The sequence below is a fragment of the Harpia harpyja genome, chromosome 14 (genome assembly GCF_026419915.1).
Source record: "Harpia harpyja isolate bHarHar1 chromosome 14, bHarHar1 primary haplotype, whole genome shotgun sequence".
Taxonomy (NCBI): Eukaryota; Metazoa; Chordata; class Aves; order Accipitriformes; family Accipitridae; genus Harpia; species Harpia harpyja.
In genome coordinates, this window is record NC_068953.1 from 309,674 (window position 1) to 328,089 (window position 18,416).

Here is an 18,416-nt window from a genome sequence, read left to right on the forward strand (position 1 = left end):
GGATGGGCAGCCACTTCATTTCACAAACAAAACAGCTCATCCTGTTTTAGCTGGTGCTATGTGTCCTTATGTTCAGCCTGTGCAACAGAACCTCCACAGATTGGAGCCGACTTAGGCGTGTACCTTACACAAATTTAAAATAAAATAGGTCATTTAGCATCAATGCTGGACATGGTATAGCTGTTTTGGACACAACTGGGAGGACAGAAGTCAGGAGGGAGACTTCTGTGGTTTTTTTTCCTTGATGCTTCACCTGGCTGACATTTATTTTTCTAGAATCGCAATTGCAGAGATTCTTCCTCTGCTTTGTCAGAATCTGTCAGATACTCCGTTTTGGAAGTTACGCTGGGTCTGAAAGGAAATGAACAGGAAACCCAGCACCCAGAATACTAGGTCTGCATAAAGCACTGGCAAAGTGTCATCTCAGCGCCTAAGAGCCCTTGCCTTGGAAAAGAAAGATTACTGAACAGTAATAAACCAAAAATCAAAAGTGCCTCCAAGGTCAGAAAACAAATGCAGCATCATGCATTTCTGAAAAGAGGGAAGACCCTTCCCTGCCCCACCCCCAAGCAAAAGAGGGGCTCAAGACTTTTTTTTTTTAATGACAGAAACACAGCACTTTCAGGAATCAGGAGATAACAGCATGCCCTGATTATTTTATAAACCATTTTTAACACTTTTTTTGACTTCTCAACAACTGCTCCCTGCTTATGCGTGTGTGTGTTCATGCATGCACGTGTACACACGCCCCCTGGAGCCCTGGCAAGATCAGTTTATATTTCTTAACCTGCATTACAAACTATGTTATAGTTTACAGTCATGAGTTCATACATGGACTGGAACAGAATGCTGAAAAAACACCCTAAACTACTAGTAGCTGTAGACGTATTCAATCCATGGAGAAACGTTCTCATTCAAAGCATTAATAACAAGAGAGCCCACAAGCAAGATTAACAGATCACTAAGCAGAGTACCATATGTGAAGCAGAGGCCTTGGCCTACCCTTATGTCAGTCGCCCTTTTGCTCACTTTATTCTATTCTGTGTTCAAATTTTCCATGCTGTTTCTTCAAGCACCTTCCCTATCACATGATCATGTACATCTTAATCCCTCTGGACATTTGTCTACATCTAGCTAGCTTTTATCTAGCTGTTCCCATTCATTCACACTAAATCTTCTAGAGGGACCACAAGAGGTAAGAACTTCATATCCATTTGGAGGCTGGACTTAAATGCTGCCTAACATTTAGTTGTGGCTTTCTACAGATTATGACAATAAAAGTAGTTCAAACTCTCCTATTGAGTCTTCCCATTTCATTTGCTCGTTACTTGAACAAAATATTTTCCATGATGTTCTGGGAATAGCATCTTCCAACCTTAATCAGCTTGCTAACCAAGACTTCCAGCAGCTTTCACAATTTCTGACTACCCTTGTATTCAAATCAAGTTTAGACACTAAGCTGGTAGGTGTTACTCTAGCTTGTCTTGTGAATTGGAACTAGCACAGAAACCGAGGGGGAGGGAAAGGGTATGGCATCTACCAAATAGCCCAGTGATTAGTGTGGGAGAACCAAGTTTAAAAATGCTTCTTTGCCTTATCTAAAGATGGGAACTTGAAACCACGTCTCCCACCTCCTGTGCAAACAGTCCACTTCGTCCCTCATACAGGCATAGACTTTAAGGCTGTCAAGTATTCGGAGTTCCCCGGTCTGTTCAAAAAGCCCCTCTTCTAATAAAAAGCTAAATGTTCATTATCATGGAATTTCAAATTGCTTACCGTTTACACAGTTTCCCAAAAACATCAGAAAGCTCAGTCATTCTCCTGCTCACTGTGCCAGAGAAAATTCACAAAGTCAGAAAAGGCATTTGCATGAGAAACATCCACTGTTACAACATAGTAGCAGACTGGTGCTATGTGAGAGATTTGGGTTATATTAACACAGTGGGATTTTAGAACACATCTCTCACAAGTACAGTCTCATCACAGAATCACTTACCAGTGTGAAGAAAGGATCAAGCTGGCTTTAGGCTCCTAAATTCAGGAAGGGCCTTATACTTGAGAATCCTAATTGGACACATTTCTATACAGAATTAGTATTTAAGGCATATTCGTCCCCACCCCCTCTTCCAAGGCATTTCTTAATAGGCAAGGCAGATGGATGCACACTTATCTTGTTAGGTCCTGTCCCGTGACATGGCAGAAGACTGCAGTGCTCCTAACACAGGACTGCAATACTGTTCAGTTAGGCACTGCAACACAAAACTCCCTTTGTGCATCTAACTACACATCACCACACTAATGGAAAGAAAAGTTGCAATCTGACCTTTCAACAGACATTCTAGAAGATGATAACCTTGCAATTTATAAGGTAAAGATGACCATTGTATCAATTTCTTAATAAACAATGCTTGTGGATTAGGCACTATTACAACATGAGTAAAGACGAGCCATTTACCATTCGTGCTGGGTACACCTGCACCTACACTAACTAGGGATTACTTCCAGGCTAGGCAATATACTAACTATCCTGTTTAATCAAAAAATTGCAGCCAGCCAACTCAGCAAGGTAATGTCCTATTTTGTTTCTGTTTCACCGTCCCTCAAGAAGATATACACTATTTAATTTTAATGGAAGTAGGGGGAGGAAAAAGCAGTGCTCTGCATGTAGAATGATGGTGAAAATGATCCTCAGTCTTTGGGTTTAAGGGAGATTGGATTCTTGCATCTAAATCCATTTTCAGAGGCACACAAGAAGAAGTAGTAATAGTTCACCTGACAAAGAAAGCCAACTGCCTTTATTTGGCAAACAGCTTACGAGATGAGATATCAGAGAATTAAAAAAAAAAAAAAAAGAAGTACATCAAAACAAAGATTGAAAACCCTGGATCTCAGTGCATATTTACAGGGTACAAACTTTAGGTACACATAGACTTCACAGTCACATAAACTACAGGCACATGGAGTATAATAGTCAAAGCTATAGCTGCAGAACTATTATAGAACTGAAACAGTGGTATCTGTGGGATCAAGGACAGCAAGATTACCTAGCCTGATCTACCACATAAGACAGATTTTCAGGTCTTGCCACTTGAATTCTTGTTTGAATTAGACCATCTCTGGCTTCTGCAGCTACCCTTCAGTCTGTAACTTTCAGTAAGTCTACTGAAGCCTAAGCTTGCATTATTTCTTTGCTGCCAAGAAACGGTCTTACTTGCATTATGAATTTACCAAACTTCTAACTACTGAATCTCATACATTTCTGTTAGAAGTTGACATACCCTATTAAGCCAGTTTCTGTTCCCTATCTAATTAATTTAGCCTGATCAAGTTATCCTATGAGATAATCTAAAGCCAGGTTGTTCTATCAGACACTATGAAACGTTGAATGGAATTCACAGATCCATAGGAATGGAGAAGCCAAAATATCAGTTGAAGTACAAAGCTCATTTGCAAAGCAGAGAGTAATTCATCCCCTATTTCCTAACAGCATCAGAGATACGCGATGTCAGTTCCATACCAGTTTGGTGTTTTTCACCCTACTGCAAATTCACAGTTGATGGACTACTGAAAAAATGAAATGCTGCCTTGTGTAAGTCTCAGCTCTCACAAGCGGGTGGCACAAGAAAATACTAAGAGCACTGTCCTGTGGAGGACACTGCTCCCCCATTGTCATCTGCTTCACAGAAAAAGTAATGAAGGAGATGGCATAAGAACCTTGAATACACAAATTAAGTTGGCTTTACTATTAAAAACAAGGAAAAAAAACCAAAAAACCAAAAAACAAACAAACAAAAAATATCAATGCTTGACCAGCACTTTGCACCCATGCATGATGGGTCTTTGTCAGAAGCATTGTTGCTATTGTTAAAGTTTCCTCATTTGTTTTTCTGAAAGTTTATACTACATTGCATGTATCAGAAATAATACATTATTCGGTGGCAGTTTTGGGAGTCGTCCAGAGGATGGAACAATGCTGAAATTTCAACTAAGTTAGGAAATGGCAGCATCCATAAGACCATTATGGCAGTGTCCCAGAAACCAATGTACAGATCATACATGCATAGCACAGGGCAAAGACAGAACTCTATTACTTTCTCCTTCATCCACTGAAGTCTCTCGGATGACAGTAGCTTACAGGTGATGCTGCACCCAGCCACAGTCCAAGCAGTAATATAATCTCCCTCTCTTACAGACCTCCCTCTACAAATCTTAGCAACACACACCACTATGCTGGACAAATTCTAGCCAGATAATTACCAAACATCCCCAACGACTCCCAACACAAATCTCATAATGGCAGTTTTTACATTACCACTAAAATTAGCTGTGCTAATTAAAACTGCCTTCACCAAAAGAACCAGGTTCTTTCCAGCTGGTTTTCTTTTATCCCTAGCTAGGTCAGGTAAAGAAAGCAGGATTTACACTGCATGAGGACACCATCAATTATGGCCTACCACTGGCATCCCCTTCCTCATCAACAAAAAGGTGCTGCACAAGTTCATGAAATCCACTTAAATAAGTTCCTCTGAACATATCCTAGACATACCAACATGCTGCAGATCCCACAAAACTTCATCCACTGAATTACCTTGGTGGTCACAAGGAATCACTGGAAATTCATTCTGAGTCACTATTTTCCCATTTATCACTTGGGAAATTACTTAGAAATTTAAGGTAAGAATGGAAATTACTCTAGAAATTTAAGGTAAGAATCATCTTTCACTGGGGGAGACTGCTTATGAATGCACGTTATACAGAACTATATCTGTGCTCTGTTGTTATTTCCTGATTTTTGGACTGGACTGAAGCAGGCATTGAACAGTATCTAGAATAAATATGCCTGGACAGCCCCGACTCACATCTACAAGATCCTAAAGCAACAGCAGCTTCTTTCACAGGCTAAAGAGAAGAGTTACGTGCCAATAATTCTATACAAAAACATACACTATTGAACAGTGCCAATGAACTAAGCAATAAAAAAGAAATGCTCTATCTGTCCAAAAGAGGTTGTAAGCATTTTTGTCTGGAGAGAAGAAACTGATCACCTCTGCCCCAGCTACGGAACTGCCTCGGGCCACAGCAAGAGCTGGAAACTGCTGTTGCCACCTCGTGGGCTCCATGCTGACTGCTAAAGGACATGTGCTTCCAGCTGCCACTTCCCGAGAGTGGACAAGCGCTAGTGTCTGGAAGAGCAGAGACTCTCAAGTCAGTGTGCTGAAGATGTCCATTTACAATGGAGGATTCCTCCAGTAGAAAGCCTTCAGGAAGGAACAAAATTAATCTAATAAAATCAAGAGAGCGGAAGCTGTATGTGAGCAAAGATAGCCAGATGACACGATGCACTTACTTAATTTGGTTGCAAAAATATCTTTTCAAGAGCAAAGCATAAGATCTTCTCCTTAGAAACAGGACCAGTAGCCCATTTCAGGAAGAAACCCAGAATGTTTAAATAGTATTATAGGACTGAATGGCTTTCCTTCAGCAGGAGCAGAAGGCATTAAAATTACTTTCCCAGCACTTCTACAAGGATGTACAGCAATTTACCTGAGGACTCAACTTGCCTTTCTCACTAAACTGGCCAGCAGTGATGCCTGACTCAAAGTTCTTGATTAACTAGCTCTCTTTTTCCTCCCCTCAAAAACTGGAGAACTTTTCCATGCCAAATGGAAAACATTTAACCAAAGACCTCACAGGAACTATTGCTTCCATTTTCAGCACCTACGTCATAAAAAGCACTGAAAGCCAGAAGGAGAGCGCACTGGTGCAGTTCAGCAGCTGTGCAAATGCAGTCCAGGAATTTTGTTGTTAGAACATTCCCTCAAATTGCACTTTCTTCACAGTTCATCCAAGCTACATCTCCAACCAGATCAGAAAGCAAAATACAATGGCCTACAAAACATCATCAAGCTTAGCAAAAAATCTATGGCTTGAGATCAAAATACCTAAAACTCAACTTTAACACAAAACTCCAAATACTCAGAACTTTTTAATCCTGCTGTTTAATGCACTAGATATAACAACTTATTTAAAAAAAAAAAAAAAAAAAAAAAAAAAAAAGCATTAACACATTAACAGTAACATCTGTAGTCAGTTGCCAGACCAGTCAGGGCTGGATCAAAATTCTTAGCTTGCCTTATGGATTAGATGGAATGCAAGGCTGCAGTGACTTCAGAAAATTCAGTGCATATCTCCTTTCATTAACACAGAACACGCACACACCTGGGCTGCCACCTTTACTCCCTTTATAAAAGGAAAAGCAGAATAAATGCACCTGGAGAGCGGGCACCTAGATTGGCTGCTTTCAGCTCTTCCACAGGACTTGAGTGGTATTTTATGGCATTTATCCATGCTACCAGAAGCAACTGTTGCACATGTTGGGAAACCATCACACACTATGGCAGTAAGACTGGACAAGCAGCAATATTTGCATGAAGTAGAGATTTACTGCTATGATAACACTGGACCCCAAAGCCAGGTCATGCACAAGTGGGAAACACATCAGGAAACAGGTCTTTAAAAACAGAGACCGGAGACAAAGAACCTGGATCCAGGTAAACATAACACCCTAAAATAAAGGCCTGTGACCAAATGCATGGAAGCAGTGCCATGTTTTCTGGTGTAGGTCAAAAATCATTACGAGTTTCTCAAAGGAAATCTCCTCTCCCATCAGAACTCTAGCTCCATAATTGAGAGCAATGCACTTGCAAGTTTATCTGGAATAAACAGAAAGCTCAGCATTGCTCAGAATCAAGGCAGTACTTTCAGGCCAGCGAAATTCATCTTAGATCACGCCTGTCCATTCAACTTCACACTAACTATTTTTGCAGCTTTGAAACAAGAAAACTAATAGCAGCTGAAAAACTCTCAAATCGGCATCTGTATGAATAACCTGACAGCTCTTTATGGAGCAGTGGAAGAAGGAGAATGAAGGAAGATGTTCTACCAAAACTGAAATGATGACCCATTGCAGGGATGCTGTTTTTAGAAAGAATTTCTTTTCAAGAACTGAAGTTATTGGAATATTCATATTATCCACCATCAGCCCTGACCCTCTCAATCCAAGCAAGAAGTGAGGGAGACAGGGACAGTTTGTGAAGCTCAGCAGTTAGTGGGTGAGACACTGGGTACAGTCCTGGAGGGACCATTTCTTTTGGTAGTGCACGAAGTTTTTCACATGTTGGTGCTCATCCTGGACTGGCTGTTAGCTGGAGTAAGCTCCCCTTGGCTACCTTCTCTCGGAGGAGACTGCAACAAGACCAAAACACATCCTAGTTAGTGATGTGTAAATATCCTGCAGAGTGCTTCCTGAGAGACCAAATGAAGCACAGGTGAAGCACAGCAGGATACCAGCAGGGGGAGAGCATACCACCAACTCATATATAATGATGGCTTTGCAAAAGCTTTGTGTTTACAACTACTACAGTTACAGTTCACAAGAACTGTTCCTAAAAACGTCAAACCAGAACTTTTAAGCCACTCTTATTTGCTATGCACAAGGTGCTGTTGGCCCCAGAAGTTGAATCCTATCTGGCATTTAGTTATCACAGAGATTAATATACTATAGAATTTAATACATTCTGTGGCAGATGGCCTATCCTCCCTAAGGGCATTCTTTTGGAACTGCATCCTGGAAGGAATACTCCAAGCAATTCATGCATTTTTTACTTCCTCTACTAAAAAAAAAAAAAAAAAACTTACTTCAATCAATCTTTGTTTTGATAAGATAAAAGATATGTGTATGAAGAATTAGTCGGAATGAATTAGTTAGAATCAACCCAAGCAGATAAACTTCGAAGGACATTCTGCGTTGTACAAGCAGGTCAATGTATTGGCTAAAAACACTTGTTCCTTATATATTTAGTATTTACTATTGTAAGAATTTGTCCAGTCATGAACACAATAAATCCATTCCCCTCCAGAATCTTCAATTCACCAACTTTTATATTTTGTTAAAAAAAAAAATAATTAAAAATCTTAATACTGTCTCAAAGTCCATACTTAACATGCCCATACCTTGACATGTATCTGGTTGCGCAGGACTGCAGCTCGCAGGATCATAGCTTTGGCACGTCGCTGAAACTCTTTACCCATTAGTAAAGACTTTTCAAAAGTTGTGCTGCGCTGATCTACATCTCGAGCATAAAGAATCTGTAACCAATACAGAGAACTGTACACAGGAGCTATAACAGGTTTCCACAGCAGGAAGCCCCTTCTGCACAAGGGAGCAAAGCTAAGGTATCACGGAGTCAAGAGTTTACACACAGATCAGCCCTCCTGAAAATACCAGTCACAACAGATGAATGCAACTTCAAAGTGTCCAAAGAATGGTGAGTTTCTACTCTTACTACATCTGTTCAGTCTATAATCTGTGGCTCAGATGCACTCACCTTACTGTGCGAGTCTATTCTGGCATTGATCAGTCCCTCCAGGATAAGCTGAGTAAGTTCATCTTCCAGAGCAGCCACTGTGGTATTAAAAGCAGTAGCCATCTTGCGCATGTCTGCCGACACATAGGGGCTGAAGTACTAGAAGAAGAAAATATTCAGTTGCCAAGCGTACTCCCCAGCCTCTGAAAAGCCATGGGAAAAGGAACTACAAAGACATGGCCTATCTCACTGTTCATCCACCTCTCAGGATTACAGGAACGATTACCTGGATAAGGGCACGATTTCGAATCTGGGTATAAAGTGTCCTGACATGAGGTGCAAGGTACATATCCAGCAGCAGGTTGTCCTGTGCAAAAAAAACACATCAGAAGCTGAGAAGCAGCCTGGAAAAATGCATTATTCCTATGTTCTGAAACATATGTGTATATACTTAAACCTTAAGGATACTACACTACAGCAAGACAATACCATAAAACAAGAGTGAATAAAAGAACTAGCAATATATTTCAAAAATTTATCATTTCTCCTCACCCTCTACTGCTAAACTACTCCCATTCACCACGTCAGGAGACAGAAGACACAGAAGACCTGAACGCTCTTAGTAGCTACTTTTAACTATCACTGCTTCTCACAAAAGGCTAGGCAAAGGGAACTTTTAGGGTCTGTTGTGCACTGCTCCCCTGCAACTCACCTTCATCTCATCCAGCATCTTCAGGCATGAAGCATATTTAGATTCATAAAACTTGAAGATGATGTCACGAACCTGTGGCTCCAGCTCCAAAAACAATTTGAAGGAGCTACAGATGAAGATGGCAGTGATCAGACGTTGGAACCCACCACTTAAATACCCCACAACCCCATCACTCCAAGTTGCAAAGTTACAAAGTGTCACTATCATTTGAAGATTCCAAGAATTTACTCTCTAACAGACCAGACAGCCCATTTTCAGCAGGGCTGGGAGCCTGGAACACAGAGAGATGCAGCACAGCATCAGAGCTATGGCAAAGGAAGGCAAGAGACTTTTGAGAAACCAAGCAGTAGAAGTGTTTGTCCACAAAAAAATGAGTGGGAATAGGTCAAAATCAGGACACACCACCAGAAAACATAGGCCACATCTGTGCATGCACTGTAGTCTGTGCTGCCCAGCTTTGTGTTCCCTTTCAAAGCACAGCCTTCACTAAGCACAGCATTCCATAGGTAGGTTAAGCATGCAACTGTCTCAGGAAAATAACCTATAATAAGTGTGGGAGATCTTTGGGATGCACACTCTCTCAGCGCTCTCCCAATTCTCCATCACAGATTTCCAAACCTTGGGATCTCACCCTACGAATCAGCCAATAAAAAAAGTCAGAGTAACAACCCTTTTTCCACATCAATTTAAAATGAGTGCTTCCATACACTTAGCTGACAGGAATTCAGTATCATTGTAATTCAATCTATGACATACAAATGTCCATTTTCTTCCAAAGACTGTAATTCTCTTAACCTTGTATGTGTCATAGCTAGATTACACTGCAAGTTGTATTAACAATTATTAAATTGTATTAATATGATTAACGTACACCAGAACAAGTGGTAACATGAAGGCAAATTATCTTACAGCTGCCTTCTGTAGGGCTCTATCTCTCTGATTTAATATCTGATATGGACTGCTGATGGAGATAGAAAATTGGGCTATGTAGATGTTGGATTTGACCTGGGTTGGAAACTTCCATTATACTACGAAAATTTCAGCTCTGATTAACCACTGTGTTTTACACAGTGAAACGTCACTTAATGCTAAAGCCAAACTAAGGCTCAGTGATTCTTTCTCTCCTGCACGAGAAAGCTATTACTCCTGTCAGAATCCACTTTCAACCAAAGTCCCACGTCCCAAAAGATGTCCAGTACGTACAAACTGCTCCCAAGGCATCACTTACCTGCTGGAGATAACATTTCGTTGCAGTTCCTGACGGTCAAAGGTAGCAAGGGCACAGAGACCACCATACACAGCCACATTGCTAGGAGATAACAGCTAGAGAGAGAGAGAGAAAGCCGTCACTGACTACTAAAATGGCAGAAGGTTGGAATTAAGTATTCTACCCCAGGCCTTTCCTTCACGCAGTGAGAAGATTAGTCCTTGTCAAATGCAGTGGAACCACTCAGCATGCTCTCAGGCATTCACCCAGAGCCTGAGGAGTGATGGTCCACTGCTAAGAGATCAGAAACCAATTCCAACAGCCAGTCTTTTGATCGAGCTACACAGATACACAAATCTCACAGGTAATTCCTATGTGATCTAGAGTAGATCATTTAGAGAACCCAAAACCAGAGACTTTTTTAAAAAAACAAAACAAAAAACACAAAAACCCCACAGTTCACAGCCAAACTATACAGGAGTGCTGTGAGAATAACTACAATATGTGAAGTTTACAACCTGATACTTAGAAGAATTACATCCCCTCCAACACCTGCACACAGCTCCCTCTTGGTCCTCACCTCAGGGAAATCACAGTGATCAAATGATGCCAACAAGAAGCACTTTGCTGCCTGTTTGTACTTCCGAGCAGCTAGTTCGGCCAAGCCTAGGAACCAGAAAAAGTTAGTTCTTTGTTTACGATAATATACAAATTAGGAGAAATTGCAAAATCTGGGGAGGAGGACAGGCCCCCACGTGGTTGCTAGTGCCTTCACTATTGAAGTGAAATGCGACTCTCAGACAGTATCTAGCATCCTTTGAACTACCTTGACTCACACTGGCATCCTCTCTGAAGAAAGTTAGGGAGAAAAAAGAAATGGCAAAAACAAGTCAGCAGTTCCATCTCATCAGCTTTATTAAATTTTGCGTTTCTGGTGAGAAACTACAAAGTCTGTCAAATCTGAGAGAAAAAAATAAACCAAGCACACACTGTTGTCATAGAGCCCTATGGACAGCTAACAGGTAGAAAGACCTGCAGACAATACAGGAAGCTGAAGGATTCACTCACCTGCTGCACATTTCAGTTTGGTGAGAATTGCTTGTGTCTGGCTGTCTCTTTCTCCTCTTTGCTAAAGGATAAGAAAAAGCAGTAGTGAGCAAGCAGTATGAAAACCATTTTGATTACAACTGCCCTTGGGATACTTCATCCTAATAAGTAACTTGCAAATCTCAGCAGCATGATAACTTCATCTTATTTGTCTTGGGAACTATGGCAAGAACTGAGGATGGGACGTCTCTCGGTTTTTACCATGAGTCAGATTTCCTACACACCTATCATGGGAGAAAAGCAACAACAAATCTCAAAGGAAATACTACAGCAGCCAAGGAGGCTGGATTAGAGGAAGAATGGACTGCAAGAAGAAGGGAGTCTTACAGAGACCAAGTCATGACGGGGGAAAGGAATAAATAGTTTTACAAATTTTGGAGAAAGAAAACAAAGGGAAAACTCATGCAAGTTAAAAAGCAGGACCTTACTTCTGCAATTTCTGGTGTAGACTCAGCCTTGCTTACATAGCTCAGAACATGAGACCAATTCTGGAGGTAGACACTGACCTGTAGAGAGCCAGAAACAGTGTAGAATAGGCATGGATAAGTGGTGTTACTTAGATAAGCAGTATCCTTGCAGACACAAGAGGTATAATCAGAGCAAAGTACAGGTGGACTTTACAGCAGATACCAGAAAGACACCAAATACCATTTCTTGCAAACCTTCCTACCTTGATGACATTGAGACACATGTTGATAACATGTTTAGCACTGGTGCAGTAATCACGGGCTCGCGAGTAACACTTGAGAGCGTTGCTGAGGTCCCCACAGTCAAGGTAATGATCACCTAAGTCATCATGGCCTCTCCTGGAGCACAGGAATTAAAATACCAATGAACTGTGTGCTCAGAAAGCAACACAGTCAGTTTGTTCCAAACAAGTAACTCAACACACTGACCTAAGGCACTGAATGCAGCTGACATCCTGTGTTAGGTGCCTGGAGGAGCAAAATGCTCTTCCTTGCTCCAGCAGAGCCTTCTGCATCTCACCTGATACTCTCCTTGATGGAGTTCCCTTTGTAATTTTTCAGATCTGTGTCGAGTTTCTCCAGTTTAAGAAGAGCTTTTTTGCGTGTAGCTTCAACCCAAGCTGTGTCAAGAGGAGGGGGTTCAATTCCACTATCAGGGACAGCATCAGGTGTATTCTGCAGTTCTCTGAAATGAAAGAGTTTGAATGGGGCTGTTATGCTGCAAACTTTTCAAAACAGAGGTCTGCTAAGTACCCGGCACTGTTACCCTAACAAACAGTACTGCATACACAAAATAGACGAAAGAGAAAACGAGGATGGTGCGGAAAGAAGACTGCTAAGATTTCCAGTGAAAACAGCAACGTAAGCATCACAGATATTTACAAATTCTTCTCAAAATTATCCTAATGATCTTTCACAGGTATTTTATTAACAAGCAAGTCATTGCTAATTTTAAAGAAACAACCTGCTCTATAAATCAGCTGAAAGCAAGTTAGTAACAGTGCTGCAATGAATTATTACATTCTATGAAAGTATTTAATGACTCTAAAGAGTCATTGAATCCCATCAAACATCTCTGTATGGGACACAGCGTGCACATGTTTACAAGTTCTCTCCCCAGCTATGTTGCAATGGCTTGATAACAAAGCTACACTGCACAGATACTATGCAACTTCTTTTTCCATCCAGCTCAGATCAACATATCTACTTGCACTGAACTCACTTTCCACGATCTTAAACAGAAAAACACGTTCTGAGTTTTCTGGGGGGATTGCTTGTTTGGTTGGTTTTTTACCAACAGTCCTTTTCACATAAAAGAAAGCAATGAACATACTGTCACACACATGGTAAAGACTCCCAGGGCAAAACAGACAAGAAATCAACAAATATGCATAGCAACAAAAATAATGCAAAGACAGGAAGTGTGGATGGATAAGTGAAGTATCAAAGGCTACCCTTAATAGCAAACCTGTTGGGGGGGGAGGGGGGGGACAGACACACCAAACCAAACCAAGGCAAACAGTTAGATAAGGTTTTAATTTATGAACACAAGAGCATCTGGAAGAGGCTTCATCTCCGTTATCTACCTAAGGAAAGACAACTGTGTTCATTAATATTTCAAGCATTTGCAAGGACTAAACTCTCCTTGATATCTACCTATAGCTTTTTAAAACACTAACACTTCAGAACGAGATAATGTCTTCTGTGTTTAATCTTTTAAAAAAGCATGAGACCTTAGGCCTGCACACACACATTTCACTGCTATCAAATTCTAAAGGCAAAGACAATTTGCTAGTATTACATGCAAAGTCCCCCATTGTGGCACACCAGTCTTAAGTCAAAAAAGCTCCCAAGGTTCCCATGATCTCTTAGTACCTGGTGGCCTCAGACAGCTTTCTGTGGATTTCTTCATACACATCAACATTGAAAGTTCTCTGCACAAATGACAGTGCCATCTTGAGAGCTTCCACCCGCAGCTGTGGGCAGTGATCAGCAATGAACTGCAGCCGCTCAATTCGCATCAGACCACTGTAGCTGGACGCATACTGCTCCAAATCCTGCAAACAAAACTTTGTCTTAGAAAGCGAAGATGGCAACACTAAATCAGGCTACTACACTGTGACCAGCACAGGTTTTCCTGCAGTCCTGACCCCTTCACAAAGGGCAACTGACTCAGACAAATAAAAAATCAGGTAAGATTATTCCATTTCTGCTTTCTTCAGATGTTAGTAATTTCCTCAGAAATATACAGTACATTACAATTCATCTTTTTTTATTTCAGTTCTGATGCTGTCCGTTAAGGCTAATCAGCTCACCCACTCTAAGCATCAGTTATATCGCCTGTTAATAATTTTGTCAAGATTCCATCATTTGAGCTGAAGTTTCCTAAACCAGACAACCATTACAGATGTAGTTTTTCCTTGAAAAATAGTTTCCATACGACAATTGCATTCTTTTCCTCATACTAATTTCTTAAAACATCTCCTTTGAGAACAAACAGAGTCTCTTACTCTTGAGGAAGGATCTGAGGTTTAAATTCTGAATGCTTAACAGATGTTAAGCCTTGGGGTGGGCGGGGGAGAAGAGGAGCACAAAACATCTAGTAAAGATATGATATGGCATTGCAGGGAGATTTCCTAAAAACAGAAGTACACATGCTAACAACCATAGGAGAATGTTCAGGGCAAAGTCAAGCATTCAGGCAGTAGGAAACACTAGATTCAGGTTGCCCATCCACATTTAATATGCATCCTATGTCACTCTGACTCCCTCACCCCTGTATGTCTAAATTAAGATACTGCTATAGATATTACAGTAGCATTTTCTAACATGACTCTTGCCTGATTCAGTGCAAGAATGATCTTGCTCTGAGACTGAAACAGAACTGCGTACACTGAAAATTTGCATTTAGGATTCCTGCTTTATTTGCTACAGAACTTGAAAAATACAAAGGCAGGAGCATTCTTTCTTCCACAGTTTCATGCCTGATGGTGCACAATACTCCTGAAATCACTGAGTAATTTCACTTTACTCCTCAGCTCTTTGAATGTCAAAGGGGAATTATGGTCCTTCACATCAGTTATGGTGAAAAGAAAATCTCTAATTTTTGTGGAACACTTAGATGCTATAGTAATAACAAAGACATAAAGGTCACAACATAATTGCTTCATCACTCTAGCTTCAGAACAGAATTGAAATGCAATGAAATCAAACAAGGTATCAGGTCATACACTGAAAAAAACCAAAAACAACCAAAAAAACCCAACCAACCAACCAAAAGAACCCAATTAAAAAAAAAAAAAAAAAGAGGGCTGTGCAGTAAACAGTGAATAATCATGTGACAACTGTTATAAGGCACAGGGACAAGAGGAACAAATTAAAGCTTCAGAGGTTATGGGAGATCCAAGGCTTCCTAACTGAATGCTTTATTTTGCAATTTTAATGTTGCTTTAACTTTTTCTGATTAACATTTTTGTTCTCTTCTGCAACACCCATCTCTCACTGTTACAGAGCTGATACATAAAAATTGGCCAAAATCTCAAACCATTAACTAAAAATTGAAGAAACTGATATAAGCAAATACAGCCTTTTATAACTCTACAGCTTTATGGGGTTTAGCCAGTCTCCAGAGGACCAAACAATGAAAGAATTCTATCCTAATTATATACTTAAAGCACCTGAGCCTTGCTCCTCAAAGAACAAGCCTCAAAATAAAGGAATGATGTCTCTGTAAGTAATCAGAGATGTACTAAACTATTTCAGAATGGAAACTGTGTCAAACAGGCAGCTCACAGCAAGTCACAAAACAGCAATTCCTCCTTCACCTCAGAAGGTGCAGTAGAGGTCAGTACGTGACAAGGAGCTACAGAAGAGGTCACTGCTATTCTTACCCCACCTTGCTTTGTAGATAATCTATTAATCTCTAAGTAACAACTTGACAAGGAGTAAAATGAGGGAGTTTTTCAAAAACCTTAAAGGAAGAGGCCATCCCCAAGAAATGTAATCCACTAGCCCTCAACCAGCACATACCAGAGTGGGGTTCTCCACCACATAGTTGATATCAGGTGCATTTTGCTGATCTTCTTGTGGATCCACGTCAATCTGCATGGGTTCTACTGCACCCTAGAATAGCAAAATGAGGTCAAAAGTAGCTTATTACATTTGAGCAGGAAACAACTACGTGATTCAATCTATTAAGGACTTGCTTAAATACACATTAACTTTCAAAAATGAAAAAACACTCCTCAGTCTTTAGACACATTTAGGATTTTTCTCTAGCAACACCACTACTCAGCATGATGCTTTGTCTAAATCAAGCAGCACAGCATTCGCACAGAGTGTTTTATTTTGCATGGTAGATTATCAAGCAAGAAAGTGAAGGGGTCAATAGATCTGATTGTACAAAGTATCTCAGGCATGGGTCCTAAATTCCAAGTGACATTCCCATTTCTCTTCCTTGGGCAAGAGCAGGCATTAACACTCAGTTCAAGAAGCTCCAAAAGTAAAAAAGTACCCCAAAAATTCACCAGAACCTTTCAAAGCTGCTTTAATGCTTAAAGGGGGGGGGGGGGGGGGGGGGCAGGAGGAGAAGACGACAACTGTTACACTTTTTTAAAGCATTAAAAAATGTAAAGAACAGAATCCAGAATGGCAATTCCACAATCTCTAACAAATATTGGGGAAAAATTTATCTGCACTGCAAAAATTTACCATCAGTTGAGCTATCCTACTGGAGTTATCTGAGTCCAACTGTTTAGGTAGATTCCCTTGTGCAGGAACAACAGAATTTTATCCTCCCAGTATATCTTGCACTGCTTTGAACCACATAAGGAATCATACCAGTACAGTGACCTCAGTACAACTGCATCAATACAATAACTGTACATGTTCCCATTTAAGACCAACCTACTATGCAGTCCCACAAACAAAACTGGTATGCTATCACAAAATTCTTTTCCTCCTCCTAGTCAGAAGCATGCTGAACATTCCCCGTAGGTATTACTCGTTTAAACTCAGGAAAACCAAGCTGAACGCGAATGTTTTCTTATAGAATGCTGAATATGTGCAGATATTACCACAAGCAACACCTGATTTGGGGTAAATTGCACGAGTGGACCTTAGAAAGGACAAAAATGCCAACCACCTTGCCCCCACCAACACCAAATTATTTCTGTTTTTATTGATTTTGCTGCGTCTGCATGAAGGAAAGGGAGGGAGGGTACAAAGGAGAGTTCGATTGTCCAGATCACCACTCAGGAAAACTGTACATAAAAACATTTAAGTCACCACACATTGAGACCATTACTTTTTCCATTTTTCTCTATCTTATCTCTTTTCTTATATCACTAAGTGTCAGGATTGCTTTTTTTTTAGCCTGTGTTTGCCTACCATGGTAAAAACCTGACAGAGACTCCTTAGAAATCAGCATTACAGAAACAAACAGTAACTCCAGCTGGTGGAACAGAATGATTTGTGTCCTGCCATGCTGGTAGGCTGTACTCTGCATTTCTCTCAACTCCCAGACAAGGAAAAACACAACAAGTGGGCTGGAAGTCCCACTAGGACACACAAACTCAGACATTTTCAAGCTAACTCTTTATTTTGGAAGGAAAACGCAAAGTTTACTTAAGAACTACTCGCAAAGCAAAAAAATAATGCTTACTCCCCAAGATTTTCTGAGCCCAGAAGGGCGCCCTGTTGGAAGGTACCTCATAAGGCCTCATACAAGCTGATAAGCTGGCACTCAAGCTGAAGTCTCTTGCTGTACTCGGGAGGAAGAGGCATGACCTACTGCTGGAGGGGGTGCAGTACAGATCTGTCACTGATGAAGAAGCTGAGCTGGATGCTGAACTATCCCTCATCCTGTCCTGACTTTCTGCACCCCTGCGCCCTGACAGAGAACTTGCCGGCTGCTAAAGGGAAGAAAGACAGTTAACTCGCAAAGGGATCGCCTGTGCGGTCACCGAGGGTCCAGGCTCGGTACACCGAACCCCTCTGGGCTCCTGCGGCTTCCCCCCCCGCACTGCAGACTCACAGTTCCTCTTCGTCCGCCACCTCATCGCACCCTCCTCTGCTACCCAAGCCCTACCTACGGCACGTCCAACGCGAAAATCGAGCAAGGGGCCCGCTGCAGCGGCGGGGACGCCACGGGCGCCGGGGGACGCTCGGCTGGGCGCCGCTCCTCGCCAATGGCGGCGGAAGCGACACTGACAGACCCGGCGGAAGGGCGAGCCGAGAGCGGCTCCCCTTCCCGCGAGGGAGCCGCGGGGCCGAAGGGGAAGGCCGCGCCGCGCCACCCGGAGGCCGCGGCAGGGCCGGGCCGGGCCGCGCCGTCAGACACCGCGCGGGAGGGGGGAGGGACGCCGGGCGCGGCGGCGGCAGCGGCTCCCGGCGGGATGGCGCTGCCGGGGGCGGCGAGAGGCGGTTGCCCCGTACCTGCAAGTTAAAGACCTGGACGGGCAGCGGCATCCTTCCCCTCACGACCGCCACTTCCGGCCGACCTCCCCACCTCTCCCCCCGGCTCGGCTTCCACTTCCGGGTGGCGCGCCGCCGCCAGA

At 41.9% G+C, this 18,416-nt stretch overlaps 1 protein-coding gene across 5 annotated transcripts; it reads right to left on the reverse strand.

The window, feature by feature from the left end:
• Positions 1-582: 582 nt before the first annotated feature.
• GPS1 (G protein pathway suppressor 1) lies at positions 583-18,404 on the reverse strand. Of its 5 annotated transcripts, XR_008238334.1 has the most exons (15): positions 18,295-18,404; positions 15,889-15,981; positions 13,735-13,916; positions 12,380-12,544; positions 12,063-12,198; positions 11,821-11,898; positions 11,354-11,414; positions 10,866-10,951; positions 10,307-10,401; positions 9,079-9,184; positions 8,653-8,733; positions 8,388-8,525; positions 8,014-8,148; positions 1,997-7,245; positions 583-1,828 (listed from the first exon to the last, which is right to left on the reverse strand). XR_008238334.1 is itself a non-coding variant. In XM_052808632.1 (14 exons), the coding sequence occupies exons 1-14, from the start codon at positions 18,325-18,327 to the stop codon at positions 7,171-7,173; spliced, it is 1,464 nt and encodes a 487-aa protein (XP_052664592.1). In that variant the 5' UTR covers positions 18,328-18,404; the 3' UTR covers positions 583-7,170. The 5 variants fall into 5 exon arrangements, 4 of the variants coding, with proteins under 4 accessions (XP_052664592.1, XP_052664593.1, XP_052664595.1 ...); XM_052808632.1 differs by having other exon boundaries at positions 583-7,245; XM_052808633.1 differs by lacking the exon at positions 18,295-18,404 and adding an exon at positions 17,948-18,054 and having other exon boundaries at positions 583-7,245.
• Between the last annotated feature and the right edge of the window lie 12 nt (positions 18,405-18,416).

Bases quoted from the DNA above. Each gene is read 5' to 3' on its own strand.
- GPS1 (XM_052808635.1), bottom strand. From the start codon at position 17,720: ATGAGGGATAGTTCAGCATCCAGCTCAGCTTCTTCATCAGTGACAGAT. The intron at 10,402-10,865 runs GTGAGGACCAAG...CTCTCTCTCTAG, and splicing joins ATCACTGTGATTTCCCTGAG to CTGTTATCTCCTAGCAATGT. The intron at 9,185-10,306 runs GTAAGTGATGCC...CTTCATCTGTAG, and splicing joins CGAAATGTTATCTCCAGCAG to CTCCTTCAAATTGTTTTTGG.